The 21,300-nt window shown below is 36.5% G+C and overlaps 1 protein-coding gene across 1 annotated transcript in view; it reads right to left on the bottom strand.

Moving 5' to 3' along the window:
* The window catches only part of LOC129267735 (MAP kinase-activating death domain protein-like), a 49,091-nt gene that overhangs the window by 5,382 nt on the left and 22,409 nt on the right, over window positions 1–21,300 (bottom strand). The window contains exons 12-19 of the mRNA XM_064105071.1: window positions 20,974–21,036; window positions 18,335–18,472; window positions 8,554–8,748; window positions 7,773–8,041; window positions 6,594–6,750; window positions 5,900–6,020; window positions 2,318–2,382; window positions 389–540 (exon numbers count right to left, since the gene is read on the bottom strand). Coding sequence (XP_063961141.1) covers window positions 389–540; window positions 2,318–2,382; window positions 5,900–6,020; window positions 6,594–6,750; window positions 7,773–8,041; window positions 8,554–8,748; window positions 18,335–18,472; window positions 20,974–21,036 — 1,160 coding nt within the window. The remainder of the gene's footprint in view (window positions 1–388; window positions 541–2,317; window positions 2,383–5,899; window positions 6,021–6,593; window positions 6,751–7,772; window positions 8,042–8,553; window positions 8,749–18,334; window positions 18,473–20,973; window positions 21,037–21,300) is intronic.

The raw sequence follows: 21,300 nt of genomic DNA, 5'->3' as shown, positions 1-21,300 counted from the left end.
GTATATCTCACCCTGGTTTTAACAATGTGATTGAAAAAAAAAAAAGTTACCAGAAATTACATTTATCTATTAACCATATTTTTGTAAGTTTTATAAAATAGAGACATATAGAGATGATTTTTTTTTTTTACAAAAGTACTGCCGTATTTTGGTTGCAAAAACGTAATGGTTGGCAGGTCTGCACAACAGATAATGCCCGTCCCCTCCCCCATCTCCGCACCCCTGAACTAGTCGTTAACTGCTTGAATCTACGCCAGTGTAAGTATGTATTACTTGAACTCACTTTCTAAAAAAATAATCAAAAAGTGGTTTATAAATAATTGTAGAACTCAAAACAAAATTTGGGTAGATCACAACAGTCGGCAATACTAGGCACTGAGGGACTTACCAAGTTATTTACTTGGTCCAAAAGGTCGTTGACATCTTGGCTGTAAAGTAGGCCAACGTGTGACCTTCCAAGCAGACGTCTGACTCGTCGTTTGACCTCTATCTTGGGCACCTCCATCTCGATCATGTATGCAGTCATGTTGTAAAGCATGTCTGCGGGGAAAGAAACAGATGAAGATGAATAGATATGACGAAGATGAAAATTATTCAAATAAATTAATACATTGAATGACATACTTTAGTTCTGGACTTGGGACTAAATTATAAAAGCTTTTGTCTCAAAGTGACTGGTACATGTTGATAATAGAATAGCCTGTGCTGTGAGAGTTTGGAAAACTAAAATGCTAAGAAAGTGACTGAAATATACTGCACACATTAAACAATGTATAGGACTACATTATGCTCATATTTTTGTCAATTAATTTCTCTGATTGAGTTCACTTAAAGGTATTGTTTAACTTTGTGAGCAGCCGATTTAAAAAATTCTCAAACCAAGATGAAACATGTGTACAAGTGCATGTATTAGAACTAATAAACCCTGAAAACAACCATTGTTGAGAATAAAAAGCTAAAACTACAAGGCAAACCCCGATTTTGTAAATAGGCGTCTTATAGACGCCTAAATAGTACACATAAGTGCATGGGATGAAATTAAGATGGTGTTTTCAGTCACTTTATATTTCAATTTTTGAAGCACTAAATAACTATTTTTGAACGCCATTTTTTCCGGGCTTCATTTTTGTAACATATCACAGACACAGGTGACAAGTGTGACCTTCTAGCTCAGATTTTTTTAAAGTCAAACAATGTTAACCAATCACTTTAAACTAATGTTTGTTTGTGGTAAACACTTTCTCAGCTGGGATTCTGACAGTGCCACTGCAACGGGGTGGGATGCTCTATTTATTCCAGGGGGCCGTTTCATAAAGCTGTTCGTAAGTTAAGAGCGACTTTAAGAACGACTGGTGAACCTTTCTTACCCGCTTAACCATTGCCAATGAATATACCATTTACCACAAGAAAGGATCACCAGTCGTTCTTTAAGTCGCTCTTAACTTACGAACAGCTTTATGAAACACCCACCAGGTACAGAATGCATTCAAGGGCCCGTAACACAAAGCTTAGCGATAAATAGCAAATATGAAAGAACACTTCTGATTGGTTCCTAGTCGGCATTGAACCAAATGCACATGAAACACTGATTTTGATTGAATCGCTGATGTGGTTTACGGTACACCATGTGGAGTGTTATAGAAACAGTGGATAGAAGAAGAGAAGAAATGGATAGGCGAGAAAGTGGAGATTTGAGAGTAGAGTATTCTTTCTTGAAAGTAGTCCTGAAAAGGACTGTAAACCAGGAAAGATTGATGAGTTGAGAACAGCTTGAGTAGTAGAGCTACATTGTAATGAGGAGATGCTGGCTTGAGTCGGCGAGTAGAGATGATGAGTAGTAGAGAGACTCGACGTTTCGGACAGCTTGACTGTCCGTCTTCAGGAGACTCATCAACTCATCAATCTTTCCTGGTTTACAGTCCTTTTCAGGACTTCTTTCAAGAAAGAATACTCTACTCTCAAATCTCCACTTTCTCGCCTATCCATTTCTTCTCTTCTTCTATCCACTGTTTCTATAACACTCCACATGGTGTACCGTAAACCACATCAGCGATTGTACATGCCACCATGCAAACCTTCAAACAACATCTGATTTTGATTGGTCAGTCGATTTGGCAATTGATTGCTAATCTTTGTGATACAGACCCCAACTCAGCAAAGTTGTTGTAATGTACCTACATCTTGTTATTTCACTCAAATGAGGATCTATGAAGAATGGGAGTCATTTCAAAGATGACTGGAAAAAAAAATAGTAAAAGGCTCAATTAGATTTATGCATAATGCTTACTGAATAGGATATTAAAAAATGATTACATACCAGATAAGAGTTTATCCTCATCTTCTTCTAATCGCTTTCTTTCCTCTGGGCTTAGTGACACATACCTGAAAAAAAAAGACATTGGCAAAATAAAAAAATACATACTGCACCATTAGAAAGATACACAATTTACACATGGGCAAAATATTTCTATTGATTAGTGAGTATTAAAGGGATGGTCCGGGCTGAAAATATTTATATCTTAATACATAGAGTAGAATTCACTGAGCAAAATGCCGAAAATTTCATCAAAATCGGATAACAAACAATAAAGTTATTGAAGTTTAAAGTTTAGCAATATTTTGTGAAAACAGTCATGAATAATCATTAGGTGGGCTGATGATGTCACATCTCCACTTTCCGTTTTCTTATGTTATTACATAAAATCATAATTTTTTCATTATTTCATACTTGTGTGAATGATATGTCTCCCTTATAATGAAATAAGTTGCAGCAATAAATATCTAATGCACTAAATCAGTTGTCAATCCAATTTTTCTAGTTCTTGGAGGAAGAAATTTGAATAAATCTAATTTCATATAATAAAATACAAAAGAACAAGTGGAGATGTGACATCATCAGCCCACCTAATGAATATTCATGAGGACTGTTTTCACAAAATATTGCTAAACTTAAAAATTCAATAACTTTGTTATTTGTTATCCGATTTTGATAAAATTTTCGGCATTTTGCTCCGTGAATTCTACTCTATTTATTAAGCTATACATACTTTCAGCCCTTTAAGTACAATGTACATGTAAGTTAATATGAGCCATCAGTGTATTCTTTTGGAAACCGGGTTCGGATGGCTGTGCTGCTAAACCTGATGCACAGATTGTGCACACATGATGATGGTTAAAACGTGCTGAATTTCCTTGTTCATATTGTCATATCAGGGGGGGGGGGGGAAGCTTAAGAAAATACCCTTCCTGATATGACTATCGCAACAACTCCATCAACAATATAAAACAGAAAAAACAGCAATAGAAACAATAATTCATAAAATTACCTTGAGACTTCTTTTATTACGCAAAAGCGCCCTCATGCGCTGACAGAAATCGCACATGTACATGACATACCTCCCCCCTTAAAAGAAGAAAGTTATAGCAATTTAACTTTCTTTCAATTAAAGGAGCATGTTGAAATAACATAACATTATAACACTCAGAAGAACAAGGAATATGACCGCACATGTACAAGACAATATTTCTGTACCCATATAATAAGAATCCTAAATAGGTTCATTATTGCGGACTGAAATAATCGCTAGAGGGTATTTATTTGTCTCGCAATCTACTATGGTCAACAAGGAAATTAGTGATCACTCTCGCAAAAAGTGTTCACTAGCTTTCTAGGTAATTCGTGATCACTCTCGCAAAAAGTGCTCACTAGCTTACAAGTTCACGAGCGAGACAAGTGACTTGATAAAGAGTTGCAGCGGCACTCGAAAGCTCGTGAACTTGTAAGCTAGTGAGCACTTTTTGCGAGAGTGATCACGAATTTCCTAGAAAGCTAGTGAACACTTTTTGCGAGAGTGATCACACATTTCCTTGTTGACCATAGTAGATTGCGAGACAAATGAATACCCTCTAGCGATTAATAAGCATCCATTTGATGCAATACTTTGACTAAGGAGACTAGTGCTACACCAGAGATGTTTGCCTTGCACCTGTGTGTCCAATCTCAAGAAACTTAAACATGTAACTAAAGGCCACCGCACACCTTACGACTGTTCGCGATCCGATTTTGGAACAAATCGTATTTTGCTCATTTTCTGAAAATGTTTATGGAACATATCATTTTATTTGAGGTTAAAGTTAATTGAAAGATAACTCTTATAACCATTTTGAAAGGGTGCAAGCCTTTATTTTGGTGTAAAGGCCATATTAGTTTCAAATCGTAGCCAATCGTACTACTGCTATGACGTCATTACGACTAGATATTAAATTCACTTTTATTCTAAAGAAGGATGAAAGCATATTCACAGATTTGAACATAGGTATTCGGATGATGATTGAGAACATTACACAGTAAGATATTCCATGTCTCAATATTAGCATCAAATTCTACTACGTTTTATTCCAAAATCGGGTCGCAGACCAATCGTAAGGTGTGCGGTCGCCTTAAGCCTTCCCTCATGTCCATCAGTTACAGAGCATATTGATTATTTTCATACGGATACAAATAAATGGAATACAATGCGTTGTGAAAGGACACTGGCGCTAGGTCAGGTATGATTGTTTCTTACCCGAGTATCTTATTTTAGGAAACTCAAATACATGACCCCAAGTTTTCCATCATGTGCATCAGGTATAGAGCATATTGGATACACATGACACTGCCTTGTGAAAGGACACTGGCGCTAGGTCAGGTATGATTGTTTCTTACCCGAGTATCTTATTTTAGGAAACTCAAATACATGACCCCAAGTTTTCCATCATGTGCATCAGGTATAGAGCATATTGGATACACATGACACTGCCTTGTGAAAGGACACTGGCGCTAGGTCAGGTATGATTGTTTCTTACCCAAGTATCTTATTTTAGGAAACTCAAATACATGACCCCAAGTTTTCCATCATGTGCATCAGGTACAGAGCATATTGAATACACATGACACTGCCTTGTGAAAGGACACTGGCGCTAGGTCAGGTATGATTGTTTCTTACCCGAGTATCTTATTTTAGGAAACTCAAATACATGACCCCAAGTTTTCCATCATGTGCATCAGGTACAGAGCATATTGGATACACATGACACTGCCTTGTGAAAGGACACTGGCGCTAGGTCAGGTATGATTGTTTCTTACCCGAGTATCTCATTTTAGGAAACTCAAATACATGACCCCAAGTTTTCCATCATGTGCATCAGGTACAGAGCATATTGGATACACATGACACTGCCTTGTGAAAAGACACTGGTGCTACATGTACATGTAGGTCAGGAATGCTTGCATCCCCCTACATGTATGTATCATCTCTAAACAAACTCAAATATTTGACCAAGTCTTCCCTCACGTGCATCAGATACAGAGCATATTGATATTCCACGGTTACTCATGTTACATTTGGAGACACCTTGACTCATACTTGGAGCTGTAACTCCATTTTTATTGATAGGAACTAAACATCTCTTTATCACAACATAGTATGCAGTCTGACTATCCTTTGTATAAAAACAAAACTTGGGAAATTCCATTATGCTCCTGGCAAATCTTTGAAATGTGTCGGTTACTCATGTTGCTTGATTTGGACATGCATAAAATGAAAAGTGGACATAAGTGAAAAGTGTCCTCATGCAAGGCTTTTATGAAAGTTGATTATATCCATTTCAAAGAAGTATATTAGGGAGACAAATTTGTATATAATTAAAAAAATAAAGAACACATGGTTTTTACTAGGGGTGCAGACAAAGTGGTTACTCACTTTACGGTTCAGATGGGCTATACAGTACAAAGACACATTGAGCTCATGTCCACCAACCTATGGAATTGCCCCTATTGATATTTTCAAAGAGACACATTACACATAAATGAAATACAATGCTTGTGAAAGGACACTGGTGCTAGGTCAGGAATGCTCACCTGTGTATCATCTCAGCTGGTCCCTGATCTAGCCCGACAGCGTCCCGCTCAGCAGCAACGGCATCCAGGAAGGAATCCTCCCAGAATAACGGCTGATCCCACAATGGCGACCGATCTTTCACTGCATAAAGGGAAAAAAAGGGACTTTTTTCAATATTATTGAATTAAATTTGCCCCTCAATGGCTACCAGAATTTTACTGTATCTCAGTAAGGATGTAGCTGGGAATTTCCAGGATGATACTTGTAGTGACTCAAGATTTCTAATTATATCTAAGTAGCTGTTTGTAATGTACGTGTATATAATATTTGTTATCTAAAGGAACTGTTGCTGGCCTAGCGCCATGAGCGTCTCTGGACGGTGTGCGCGCTAAATAAAATATCACTATTATTATTATTATTATTATTTTAAAAAAAATTAATGTTACAGAATAAAATTCATTAAAAAAAAAGTATCATCAAAGAAATCATGTTTGTCATTGGTTTCATATGTGAAGCATGTTTTGTATCATTTATATATAATTCAGTAATAATTTTTTTTAATGATTACTTTTCTATCACTGCCCTTTGAGTACATTGTTTCAATTAAAATGAAAATCAGATGTAAAATCTTGACATGAAAAAATAACTGTGCATTAAATATTGGCTTACAATTTCATAAAGCTGCAAAAATATATAACACAATATCACTCTTACCGACAAAAGCTTCAAAGACATATCTCCTTAGTATCACTTCTGAGGTGTCGGAGTCGGTCGCTATCATGTCGCCGCCATGGTAACGGAAGCCGGCTGACTTACGACTCTTCATGGACCAACGGGCGGGTGTATTGCGTTTTGACAGGGTCATAGATGACTGAAGATTTGAGGAAAAATAATCATGATAATAACAATAATAATGATAATAATAATTATAATGGTAATTACAACAACAAAATCCATAATTGTTTGTTTGAAATAGAAATCAGAGAAAATAGAAAATTAATTTTGTCCAATTGATCATGGGTCTGGCAGCCACTGAGCAGCGCCAGATCGACGTTGCTCTACCCCTTGAATAATTTTAACGCCAAACAGGGTAGCAGCAACTCCCACCTTTAACGTCTTTTTGTCTGACACAGCCGGGGCTTGAACTCCCAACCTCCCGGTTGTGAGGTGGACGCTCAACCAACTGAGCCAAGACACCAGTGATATTGTTGAAAATGATGATTAAAAAACAATGAGTGAGTATAAAGCAACAAATAGCATGGGACATAAGTCCACATATAAGGCCCACTGCTATTGCCTTTTCCAGACAAATAAGTCTCATCTCCCTATAGTAGGCATAGTTTGCATGCATGTAATATACACAAATGTAAAGAAATCTTTAAAGCAAATATGAACCAGGAGCCACCTAAAGCTCTCAACTACTCATATCTGGCAAGGTTCGTAACCCATAATGCATCATTCTCAGCAACATAGTCTTGTAATATCAACCAAAGAATGGTAACACACTGTAATTTACAACTCATATTCATACCGCAATAATTATGTTACCAAGTAGCTATAAACGAGTACGGTATTTTTCCTCTAAAGAAATTTTAGTTTCTCTATACAAATGAAATTAGAGGCTAATTCAGTTATCTGAAAGGAACATTTTAAGACTGGCTATTTATGCACACAGCCAATGGTAGACCACACACAGTTCGATCCCCCTTAACGACTTCCAGTAATCATTTTTAGTACCATTCCTTTCCCTTTGGAGAGGGGAGCATAATTAATCTCTTTATTGTTTTAGCTGTTTCTGAGGAGTATTTGTATAAAGCAAATCATCAGTGATTTTCATTGACTAATTTGTTCGGAGCCAATCAGATTTCAGTAGCTTATAACCTCCTTACATACCCCGTTCAACTCCACCTCCGTGTCCGACATAACCGGCCTGATCGAATGGTGGGCTATCCTCGACCTCCTGCTCCGGACGTCGATGCCGCTGGTGGAGCTGGTATCGCTGTCGTTGCCCAGAGTGTCGGAGGAGTTGAAGCTAACCAGGGTACTGGCCTCGGAGAGTTCGGAGTCCATGCTAGAGAGCTTCTCCACTAGCTTGCTCCGCCGGTGGGTGGGCGTGTCCATCAGGTCTCTGATGTCGGGGCTTTCGGTGCTGCTAGGTGGTGCTGAGGACAAAGCAATATCAAGTGGTGAATTTCATGTAAGCCTGATGATCCTATTTGACACAATATTTGAACAAGTTGCATTTTGCATCAAATGTGAAATATGTAAGAATTAAAATTATGTCACTTGGAGGTTTGGCAAAATGCTAGCAATACCAAAATCAAGATTCTGTTTTGCTGAAAGCCTTTTGGTTCAAATGATTTCACGTCGCAGCCAATGATAACATCAATACAATTTGGAAATGAACTTACTTTTATTCCTACAGTAAGGTTCTAAATAGACTAGAACTTTGATTTCAGTGTTCATACCACTCTCCGGAACTAAAACGTTAAATTTATGTACATAGAAATGTTCATATCAAATGTTATTACAAATTCTTTGAAAATCGGGTCATAATGAATCGCGCAGTATGCGTCGAACTTTAGTTATCAAACGTAGGCAATTGGGAGTTCATATATGATTTCAGTCAGACTTAGTTTGTCTTTGTGAAACATGCCCTAGGACATACATGTACCTATAAATGTTATTGCAGACTCCCCTGTATTGTACAGATTATTATTGGTGATATCCTTGAGCTCTGATTGGTTGCCCTCCTCCACGCACTCACTCCCCTGGTGGTTGTGGTTGCTAGGTGATGGCTCTATCTGTTGGTTTGTGTTCCTGTTTACTCCAGTAAGCGGTGTCATATCCAGCTTGGTTCCAATAACACCTGATGAACAAACATATGATATATTGTATAATCCACTTGCAGGCATAATGCAACCACATTGTCTGTGTCGGGTCTATGCAATGTAACAACACACAATTAAAAAAAAAGTCTTTAAAATATTGATCACCCTTGTAACAAAAAAATATACTTAATTACATTCATTTATGATCTGTTTTCATTATAATCTTTTTATTCACCGAAGCACTTAAGCATATTTTTGTGAGGCCCTCTTTTGGTAGAAAGTAAAAAACATCCCCTACAAACTTTTTTTTTCAATTATATAAAAAAAGATTCAGATAAAATTTAATTTCAGGCCAAAGAATATACTCCAATTTTGCGTTACTTGCTATTTTCTTTTATTGACTACAATTCATTGTGGCTTTTTCATGACAAAAAAATGCCATCGGATATTCATTGACAAAAGAAAACCAGTAACACAAGACCGGAGTGTAAAGATGGTGGCTGCATTTCGTAGTCTTCTGTATCAAACTATTGCTGACGTTTCACAAAACAGCATAAGACTCGTATAAAGGCAAAGCCAACAGCTGCAGTCTTTGCCTCGATTATGGATGACCGAACAAGAGGTGTACAAAATGTAATATGCATTTCAGCCTGTATTTGAACTTGTAAAAAGAATGGGGGCTGGAAAACAGTGGGGGTTGGAAAAGGATCCTTACTGACAAGGTATTGAACACCAATCTACATACATGCAAATCTAAAAGGGGTATGAGTATGATGACCATAGATATAAATAAACTCTAAATCAACTATAAAAGGAAAATCAGTTCCAAATTATGAATATTTATATACAAACAAAACTAGCTGGTATAGGAAGGATCATTAATCTAACCTTGTAGGATAGGGAGTTGGTTATAAAGTAGTCCATGAAGTAACAACCAACCAAATAATATTTTATGATCTGTGTTAAAATATATATTTACAATGTAATATGATAAAATAATGGCAATGGTAAGGAATGTATACATTCTGTTTATTAAAATTTCAGCTAATACTATCAAAATAGAAATAGAAATAATTGTAGCAGTCATATACATGTTGTACATGTATGTATTCAAATTGTTTTTAGAAAATTTGAAAACTTTTTGAGCAGCTTAATGAAGCACCCCCGGGGCCAATTTCATAAAAGAGCAAAAACTAATATAGCTTTTGCATTATGGCAACTACCATGGAATCCTTGATTTTGAGTGGCTGCTGAGCCATGTTACCAGGGTAGTTGCCATAATAGCAAGGTTACAATAGTTGTAACTCTTTGTGAAACAGGTCCCTTCACTTCTGAAAATTTCTTCCTGGGGGAACCCAGCACCAGGTCAGTTGTCCTCCAATATGACGCTGTCCTAGAGCCATTCCCAGTTGTTAATTATCTTTACTATACCCCTGCATAATATATTCACTACTATGTGCAATATATTTACTATCACCCTGAATAATGATTCACTATCACCCTGTGCAATATATTTACTATCACCCTGCGTAACATATTCACTATCACCCTGTGAATATCTTTACTATCACCCTGCGTAACATATTCACTATCACCGTGTAATATCTTTACTATCACCCTGCGTAACATATTCACTATCACCCTGTGAATATCTTTACTATCACCCTGCGTAACATATTCACTATCACCCTGTGTAATATCTTTACTATCACCCTGCGTAACATATTCACTATCACCCTGTGTAATATCTTTACTATCACCCTGCGTAACATATTCACTATCACCCTGTGTAATATCTTTACTATCACCCTGCGTAACATATTCACTATCACCCTGTGTAATATCTTTACTATCACCCTGCGTAACATATTCACTATCACCCTGTGAATATCTTTACTATCAACCTGCGTAACATATTCACTATCACCCTGTGTAATATCTTTACTATCACCCTGCGTAACATATTCACTATCACCCTGTGTAATATCTTTACTATCACCCTGCGAAACATACACATGTATTCACTATCACCCTGTGTAATATCTTTACTATCACCCCGCGTAACATATTCACTATCACCCTGTGTAATATCTTTACTATCACCTGCGTAACATCTTTTATCACCCAATATTCCATCATTTCTATCACCCTGCATATTATTTTAGTATCACCCTGAGTAATGTTGTTACCATCACCCTCTGCTACATTATCACTATCACCTGGGTAATATCTATACCATCACCCTGGGTAATATTTTTACTATCACCCTCTGCTACATTATCACTATCACCTGGGTAATATCCATAATATCACCCTGAGTAATATCTTTGCCATCACCATGTGTGTTTTATCTTTGCTCTCACCCTGGTTAACATCTTTAATATCACCCTGCATTACACCATTACTACTGACACTGCATAATTTCATAACCATAAGTCTCGTTACATCACTTGTATTATCCTGCACAATATCATTACCACATTACCACTATTCAGAATACAAGGGTCTGTATCCTGAACTTGGATTTAATGTAAACTCAGGTCTAAAGTTGTGGTTTAACTATGGAAAGCCAATGGTGACACAAATCAGTGGAAGCCCGGGTTCAATTTTTCAGCATTTTTGACAATCAAACCATTCTTCCCTTTCTGGGAATGATAACTACATGTACATGTATGTAAAACTATTGCTTTCTTCAACTGCAGAGCATGGGGAAGGATCACTGTACACATACATGTAGGAAACATACAGTGTAAATCCATTTTTCACATTTTGGCTCTCTATGTTATAATAAAGGGCTGTACTAGATGCATTAACTTACGAATAGCTTGAGAAAAAAAAATCTTTATGTAAAATTGGAGGGATTGGCATATCACAGATTTACTAAACTAAAAGATGGATTGAAACTTCAAAATTTACAATACATGTATGTAAAACAAAATCCATTCATTCTATAAAACAAAAATAAGAAAATTTATTAATGGCATTTGATCAAATGGTCACTGCCTGGTTCCAGTCACTTATACATGATTTGAATCAAACTTTATTATAAAGGGGTCTTCCTTTGTCATGGGAAAGGGGATTTCCCTTGTCACAGGAGAGGGAATTTCCCTTGTCATGGGAAAAGGAATTTCCCTTGCCATGGGAAAGGGATTTCCCTTGTCATATGAAAGGGGACTTCCCTTGTCATGGGAAAGGGAATTTCCCTTGCCATGGGAAAGGGGATTTCCCCAGCCATGGAAAAGAGGATATCCCTTGCCATGGGAAAGGGGCTTTCCCTTGTCATATGAAAGGGGACTTCCCTTGTCATAGCAAATGGGTATAATTTGTACATCTATGGGCATCAACTACAGTACTACAAACATGCATGGAGCAAGCAATATGGTTACTACATGTAGTAATAACAAATAATGTGCAATTGCTGTGTTAACGCGGAGTGAATAAAAACTTTAATTCAATAATAACAACAATCGGCACAGCATGCAAAACATACAGTATACACACAAGCAGACATTATACATAAAACACACAAATGGACATTACAGAAAAATAGCACATAACAGCACAGACAAAGCAAGTTACCATTATCTACAACTAACACCATGAGAAATCCTAGATAACCGATTCACCAATAGTGTAATGAATGACCAAAATTGACAAGGGATAGGCACACAACTTTTCTGGCTTGAAATTAATCTGGTTTCGCTCCTTGATTTGGGAAAAAAATTCTTTACCCATTTTCGTAATGTATTTCATTTAGATTTACCTGCTTATCCCATTATACTATTGCCACTGGCAATAACATTAGCATTAGCATATAATTCAATAGGTAGTTAAAGCGAAATGAAATGGATATATCTTTGACGTATACAAAATTTGACTTTGAAGATGGGGGTGCATATTGAATATGTATTCCCATCTGAAAAAATATTTCAACATTAGGCGATTAAATTCAAGTCAATTTTAATAAGCACTCCACTATACATGTACAATGCTGACTATTATCAAGACTTTTACTGTTGAGAAACGGTTATCCTGGATGTATCAAGTTTACAAATAGAGGTACATGTACATGTACAAAATACACACAGGTGAAAAATGCGAGGAAAATGTAACCAAATAGAAGGAAAAAACCAACACCATTTATCTCGTCACATATACTACCTTCGTCTGTGAGCGGAAAGAGAATAGAAAACCGCACACAATCCGGGAAATTGCATTGTGGGAGATCAAGACGAAGAGAAGAGAAAAAAGGAGGAAAATTCAACAAAGATATTAGAAGGTCGGGACAGGTAAGATGTCATACTTTTTAGGTAAAATAAGACAAGAAAAAAAAGACAATGTTTAAATAAGTGCATGTATGTAAGAAAATAAATTTTTTCTTTCTTGAATTTCATGTAAATAAATACTGCCTTGGTATTGATTGATGTCATAAAACCATGTCTTTGCACATTTTTTTTCTTATTTTCTCATTATTCACTTGACATAACACTAAAAATATTGAGAAAGTTTAAATAAGTGAATGTTCAAGTACATAAGAAAATAAATATCCTTTTTTTTTCTTTCATTTCATATAATAAATACTGCATTGGAATTGATTGATGCCATACATGTATATCTTTGCAAATATTTTTTATTATTTTATCATTGTTTCACTAAACATGAAGCCAACAGCCAAATTCAGCATTCAAGGTCTGAAATAAATCCAAAGCCTAACTGCCCCCCCCCCACTAGCATTGCATATTGTTGTGCCCATGATCTTTCCCATTTGTCCTCTAATACAAAATTGCACCCTTCAGAAAAGTGGACGTCCCCAAGAATATAAAAAATTATGGACTCTAATTCTTGTATTCAAGATTACATTCTGAACAAGAGTTGTTTTATACTATTACTAGGCAAGATAAAAGGTAGTGAAAGCAATATCAAAAGAAATTGATATGTCTGTAAAAATTTGCATAGTCTCTCTCGCTTGTTACAATCAGACATGCCAACCTTCTTCAACCAAAAAAAAGTATTCTTATAAGGAAAAAAAATATTTTTTGACAAAAAAGAGTATTTTTGAAAATTTGTAACAATCGCCAGCCTGTTGTAATGAGATCGGTGAAGAAACATGTGAAATGACTCTACTTGAAAACTTTATAATTCATCCTTTAAACATCTGCTCGTAGGCAAGAATTTACTTGTTCTTTTCATGCAACAAGTTACTGGCCCGACAGTGATTTTTACCAGTCTAGGACTGTCGGACCGGCGCTACTGTCACGCGCTGTGTACAATACATACTCCATGATCGGAAATTTTAAAAATAAAGTAACAAATCATACCAAAAAGTATTGGTGTATTTATAGCAAAAAAGAGGAACAAATACTCTAAAAAGGGAACGGTTGGCATGTTGTATAATGTAATAAGCTAATGTATGGTTTATACATTCATTCCGTGAAAGATTCTACAGCGCACTTTGGTCTAAAATCACTTGGTCTCAGTTCCAGGGGTGTTACATAATGTTGCATACTATTGTTATCATCATTATAAAAAACAAGTGGAATGCCTCTGGCCGTCTCACCTGCATCACGCGATTCAACATAGCAGCAGTGCTGATTTTGAAAACTACTATAACTCGCACAAGATGTTCAGTGATACTTGGTTACTCTTATTTCCACGTTTTATGAACTAGACCAATACACTTATAGAGATACATGTATGATGGCAATTCAAAAAATACCCCCAACGTGGCCAAAGTTCTTTGACCTTTCATGACCTTTGACCTTGATCATGTGACCTGAAACTCGCACAGGATGTTTAGTGATACTTGATTACTATTATGTCCAAGTTTTATGAACTAGACCAACACACTTTCAAATTTATGGCTGTAATTCAACAAATACCCCAATTTGGCCAAAGTTCATTGACCCTAAATGACCTTTGACCTTGATCATGTGACCTGAAACTTGCACAGGATGTTCAGTAATACTTGGTTACTATTATGTCCAATTTTCATGAATCAGATCCATAAACTTTCAAAGTTATGATGGTAATTCAACAGATACCCCCAATTCGGCCAAAGTTCATTGACCCTAAATGACCTTTGACCTTGGTCATGTGACGTGAAACTCATGCAGGATGTTCAGTGATACTTGATTAACCTTATGTATAAGTTTCATGAACTAGGTCCATATATTTTCTAAGTTATGATGACATTTCAAAAACTTAACCTTAGGTTAAGATTTTGATGTTGATTCCCCCAACATGGTCTAAGTTCATTGACCCTAAATGACCTTTGACCTTAGTCATGTGACATGAAACTCAGGCAGGATGTTCAGTAATACTTGATTAACCTTATGGCCAAGTTTCATGAACTAGGTCCATATACTTTCTAAGTTATGCTGTCATTTCAAAAACTTAACCTCAGGTTAAGATTTGGTGTTGACGCCGCCGCCGTCGGAAAAGCGGCGCCTATAGTCTCACTCTGCTATGCAGGTGAGACAAAAATTGGCAAGTTACACATGACTTCCCTCACAACTAGGGAGCATTTCATTAACATTTTTGCCTGACAAGTTGTCAGATCTGACAACTTTCCTTGATTTTCATTGGCTGAGAAGCATCAATACTAAAGGTAACTGCCGGATGGATAAATCAGGACTTGTAATTTAAATGTCGGACAAGTACTCCATGAAACGCTCCCCTTTTTTGTTGTGCTAAAATCAGATATACTTGTTTTACACTTTTGAAGGGCATAGATTTATTACAACCCTATGAATCAACTTTGAAATAAATATATTGAATTTCTTATTCATATTTTTTTAAAGTGACAATTAAGAGAATTCAACTTTAACTGATGCCAATAAAAATGATAGATAATCTGGCAGTTGTTTTATATTTGACCTGCCACCCCAAAACCAACAATTAGTCGACCAAAATGAACATTGAGATTTTTATTGAGCTTGGAAATTCATTTCCTAAGATTTAAAATGATATATAATATATTAAAATTGACCAATTACAAGTACTCAAGAGCTTACAAAAAAAGGGAAAACAAGGTTTGAAATTTGGGGGTCACTCAAGCATGAGAATGCATACTGTGTAATCTCAGTGAAAACTTCCAAGCAGTCCGAAAAAGTAGTGTCCAAGAAACTCTTGTATCTTTTCTTTTATTCAACTTCACGGCTTAAAATTTTCACAGTATGAAGAAGAAGAATTGCTCTTTCAGATAAGCTATTTTTTAATTTTGGGTTTTTGGAGACTAACTTACTATTTTGGCTATTTACAGAGACCCTTACCTGGCGACTTATTTGTGGTTTTGGGGTGGTAGGTTACATATAAAGCTGTTTGTACATTTCAACAACTTTACAACAACTGACTATCCTTTCTTGTACTAAATGATAGCACCGGATTTTCATTGGTGTTAATTAAGTTCTTTTAAAAAAGGATCACCAGTCGTTTGTAAAATCGCTTGTAACTTACAAACTGCTTTATGAAATACCTACGTGGTTGGTTTTTTTCAAAAAGCTATTGTAAAGTTACACAAGACTTTACACATGACTGAGGGAATTTCATAAAGCTGTTCATAAGTTAAGAGTGATTTTGAGAACGACTGGTGGTCCTTTCTTTTGGTAAATGATATTCACCATTCAGTGTTCATTGGAGATTATTTTGTGCGTAAGAAAGGATCACCAGTCATTCTTAAAGTCACTCCTAACTTTCACACCAACAGCTTTATGAAATCTTAGCTGCTAAGTCAGCTACATACATTAGAGAGGGTCGCAAGTCGTGCATAACGTCATGCGCAACTTAAAGGTCAAGTCCACCCCAGAAAAATATTGATTTAAATATATAGAGAAAATCGAACTAGCATAACACTGAAAATTTCATCAAACTCAGATGTAAAATAAGAAAGTTATGAAATTTTTAATTTTTGCTTATTTTTCACAAAACAGTGATAGGCACAACTCAGTGACATGCAAATGAGACAGTCGATGATCTCCCTCACTCACTACAGTGTATTTCTTTTGTTTTTATTGTTTGAATTAGACATTATTTCAATTCTTATAGATTTGACAATAAGGACCAATTTGACTGAACCATATAGTATTAAACAATGCTAATTCCACATGTTCAGTTCAGGGAGGAATTAATAATTGTTTCACTTGACAATGAGGAGAAAATTAGAATATTTCATATTTCATATAATAAAATACAAAAGAAGAAGTGAGTGGATGACATCATCAGTCTCCTCATTTGCCTACCAGCCAGGATGTGCATATAACTGTTTTGTGAAATTAAGAGAAACTTTAAAATGTCATAACTTTGTAATTTTACATCCGATTTTGATGAAATTTTCAGTGTTATGCTTGTGGGATTTTTCTCTTTTTATTCAATTCAACTTTTTGTTGGGGTTAACTTGTCCTTTAAGAACAGCTTGATCATTAATTCCCACTGCCATTATTCATGCCATAATTTAAACGGTGGCCTTAATCATGGAGTAATCATAGTGATCATATCAGATCGTATCAGATCAAGTCATCGAAATTGTACTGATCATGGAAACAATTTTGAATGGTTCAAAAATTCTTGCATCGGTTCAAGAAGCCCAATCGTGGCATTTATAACGTATCACACCACAGTGGGAACATGGCATTATGAAACAGAGACCTGACGGGCAATCTCTTTTCTGACTTAACCCACACCACACTTTTTGTAAAAAGCAAGTTGATTTATTAAAAAAATAAACACTAAAAACTCTGAAAGCAGAGTAACAAAACAAAATTTTAAGAAAAAAACATTGATATTTATATTCAAGAAACACCAAGCATTTAACAAGACAGTGTGACGATGCATAATGCATTTATTTGATTTTGTTTCTTGCAGTTTCAGTGATTTCTGACAGTGGCCAAATTTGCAAACGACACATCCTGGAATCTAAAGTGATCCATACAATTTTTGCAGTGAGGACCAATGAAACAATTAAGTGTGTATGTGTGTGTGTGATATAATCAACATGCATTTTATTGGCAAAGCAATGCATGAATGATGATGACAGTCCATAGTTTGTACAGCTCAAATAAAAAACGATCAAAAGCACTTATTTTGCCCTAACAAAACAAAGTTGGAAGAGGTGTTTTTTCTGAGACAAACAAACAAACAGGCCCAAATTACTTTCCCTGGAGACAAAAACATGCATTTATACACCATTAATTCTTAGAAATACCAAGAGATCCTTAAAATATGAATTAAATGTCATGCTATGAATATATTGTACATGTATTGAAATGCATGTCATCCAAGTCCAAACGAGTGGAAATATTGAGATGATATCTTTGTAGTAAGGAACTATCTGCATTAATGTCTGTGTCGTGAATCCATTCAGGGTATTCATTCCGAGAATTCATGCTAAATGAATGATGTAGATGAATACATGTAGCTACAGTCATACCGTCGAAGCCGGCTCCAAACCAACAGATAGTATGCCATTGGCAGTAATAGATTTGGCCAGTTCAGAGAGAGCTACGCCGGTGTGACATGAGCACAAAATATAACCAGTACATCTCCTGGACAGTACTATGTATAAAATGCAGGGACTTTTGCTGATCATGATTAAAATGCAACATAGGCAAAAAGGGGATGTAAGCGTACCTGTCACCGCGATCCCCGCGGCTATCCCGACTGCTCCGTGGACACCGGCCCCCGTGCTGCTCCCGATGGGGATCTCCGACTCGTCGATGAGCTCGTAGGCGCTGTCGTTGCGGTTGTCTTCCAGGTTGGAGGAGTGAACTGAGTGAGGTGGGTGACAGATAGCAGTGGAATACATGTATGTTATGAAAGTGAGGTGTCAGGAGTGGGATGCAATGGTGATGTCACACAGTTATGGGTGAACAATCCAAACTGTACTCTACAGAATACATTATCTCAAACAGTTATGGGTGAACAATCAACAGCGCCCTCTACAAAAAGCAACATTTCAAACAGTTCTAGGTAGTTACAGGTAAACAATCAAAAGTGTATTCTACACAATACATCATCTCTAACAGTTATGGGTGAACAATCAACAGCGCCCTCTACGAAAAGCAACATCTCAAAAAGTTATAGGTAAACAATCGGAAGTGTATTCTACACAATACATCATCTCAAACAGTTATGAGCAAACAATCAACAGTGCACTCCACACAATACAACATCTCAAACAGTTATGGGTAATCAACAATCCTCTCTACTCACAGCATCTCAAAAGAGTTATGGGTTTAATAACCTATGATTTACAGCATCTCAACCAGTGCATGTACATCACTTCATATCAGTCAGACTCTCAGTTTACACAACTTCAGTGCTAAAGTGAAATACTAACAGCACTGACACTGGGCCCGAACAGTGCAACATACATGCATGTATGACACTCTATTGCATAATAGCCTACATGTACATGTACGTTTGAAACAAAATCTTGATTTCAAAGACAGTTTTACCTGTTAGACAATCAGACGTCTAAATTTAGGATTCAACTTTAATTTTTTTTTTTTTTAGTTGCGATCAAACGCAGGTGCCCGGATGAATTATAGTGATAGTGTTTCTGACACAATAATCCTAGCCTAAACACATCACATTCTATGGCCTGTATTCTGGGTCCCATAACACAAAGGTTAGCGATTGATCGTACGCTTAATTTCTATGATTGATTGTAAATTGTAGTCAATGCAATCGATCGTAGAAAAATGTTCTACGATCATTGCTAAGCTTTGTGTTACGGGCCCCTGGACTTTGGTTTAATTCTATCTCTGGTTAAAAGTTGTGGTGTAACTATGGCTAGCAAATGGTGACATAAATCTCTATAATAAACAGTACAGGTTCAATTTATCAGCTCATTTGATTCTCAAATAATTCTTTGTTGTCTGGGAAGGATAAATTGGATAGATGTCCTCACCACTATAGAATTGCGAAAGCGCACAGCAAACATAATAAGCATGCAATGTAAACAAAATTGTGACATTCTGGCTTCCCATAATTGTAGCACCGAGTTAGTCCTTGGTCTAACTAAAAACCAGATTTCAGGGTCCAGTTTCATAAAATCTTGCTATAATAACAAATATACAATTTCTATACCAAATTTACTTTCAGCCAATGAAATTGAAGGATTTCAGTAGCCTATAACTGTTATTGCAAATTTGTTAAACAGTAATAACAAGTTTTATGAAATGGGTCACAGAATACAGGCCAATCTTTTTAACCTTTAAGACTGGTGTGTCAATGAGGCAATTGTAACAATTGTGGAGTGCACACTGTACATGTACTTGGATTTATGTGACCGCATGTCAAAAGCATTGCCTAGTATTGACATGGTGTGTTCAAGAATTGATTAATCCATCAAATGCAACTTCTGTGTTAATGCACAAAATAAAGTGATATGATTGGACAATGCAGTGAAATGATTGGCCAATCTGACGCAAGCGCTGTTGGTGCAACCATACATCTCAATCAGCCATGTGTTAATGCACAAAATAAAGCAACGTCATTGGACAATCCGGTGAAATGGGTGACCAATCAGATGCAAGCACTGTTGGTGCAACCATATCCCTACGTGTTAATGCACAAAATAAAGCCACACCGTTTGGCAATCAAGTGCAATGTCGTGTGAGATGTGCCTGTGTGTGCATGTGTGTTTGTGTGTACATGTATATACTGTACATCAATACACAAAATGAAGGTTGGTGGACATCACTACATTACAAGTATAAACAGACATGTGCAGTGGTCAGTATAACAACACAAGGATGGGGATTAGGCACCAGTGAGTCTTGAGCTGACAAAATGTAGAGGAGGGGCTTGTCATTTATGTATCAGCAATGGCAATTCCATCCACTCCTTTGTGTGATCATAACATGCTATAAAGCGGTCTTGAAAACCACATCACATCGCGAGGTGGTTTTACAAACTGGTCTTATAATCCCACATCGTAAGGTGGTTTTACAAACTGGTCTTGAAAACCACATCGCAAGGTGGACCCAAACTGGTCTTGAAATCAACATTGCGAGGTAGTTTTCCAAACTGGTCTTGAAATCCACATCGCGAGGTGGTTTTCCAAACTGGTCTTGAAAACCACATCACGTGGTGGTTTTCCAAACTGGTCTTGAAATCCACATCACAAGGTGGTCTTCCAAACTGGCTTGGAACGCCACTTCAGATCGCTTCAAAGACCACTTCAAAAGTCCCCATCATACATTAAACTGATCCCCACTAAACTGGTTTAAGAAAGTAGATGAGAACGGCGTCCTAGACTCTACCTTTTACACCTCCCTCCTCAGTGCTTGTGCTGCAGCTACTGACTGACTCACTCTTCTGCCAGCCTAAAAAAATAAAATAAAAAACAATATTTAGATATTTGGAACAGTCTTCTTATAAACAGAAAAATAAGAAATTAATGACCCATAAAATTGTAGCTCATGGTACCTCTACCTGAAAATTGAAAATTCTGCTTTGTGATTGTAGTGTTTGCCAACGATAATTTAGTTTTTACTATTAAGGGATTCATAAACAAAGCATCTCCAATCGTAATTTTTCAAAAATGTCTTTTTCTATATTTTATTTTTTTCATTATAAAGGTTTTCATA

The sequence above is a fragment of the Lytechinus pictus genome, chromosome 9 (assembly GCF_037042905.1).
Source record: "Lytechinus pictus isolate F3 Inbred chromosome 9, Lp3.0, whole genome shotgun sequence".
Classification (NCBI taxonomy): Eukaryota; Metazoa; Echinodermata; class Echinoidea; order Temnopleuroida; family Toxopneustidae; genus Lytechinus; species Lytechinus pictus.
This window is presented reverse-complemented; position numbering and strand designations above follow the sequence as displayed.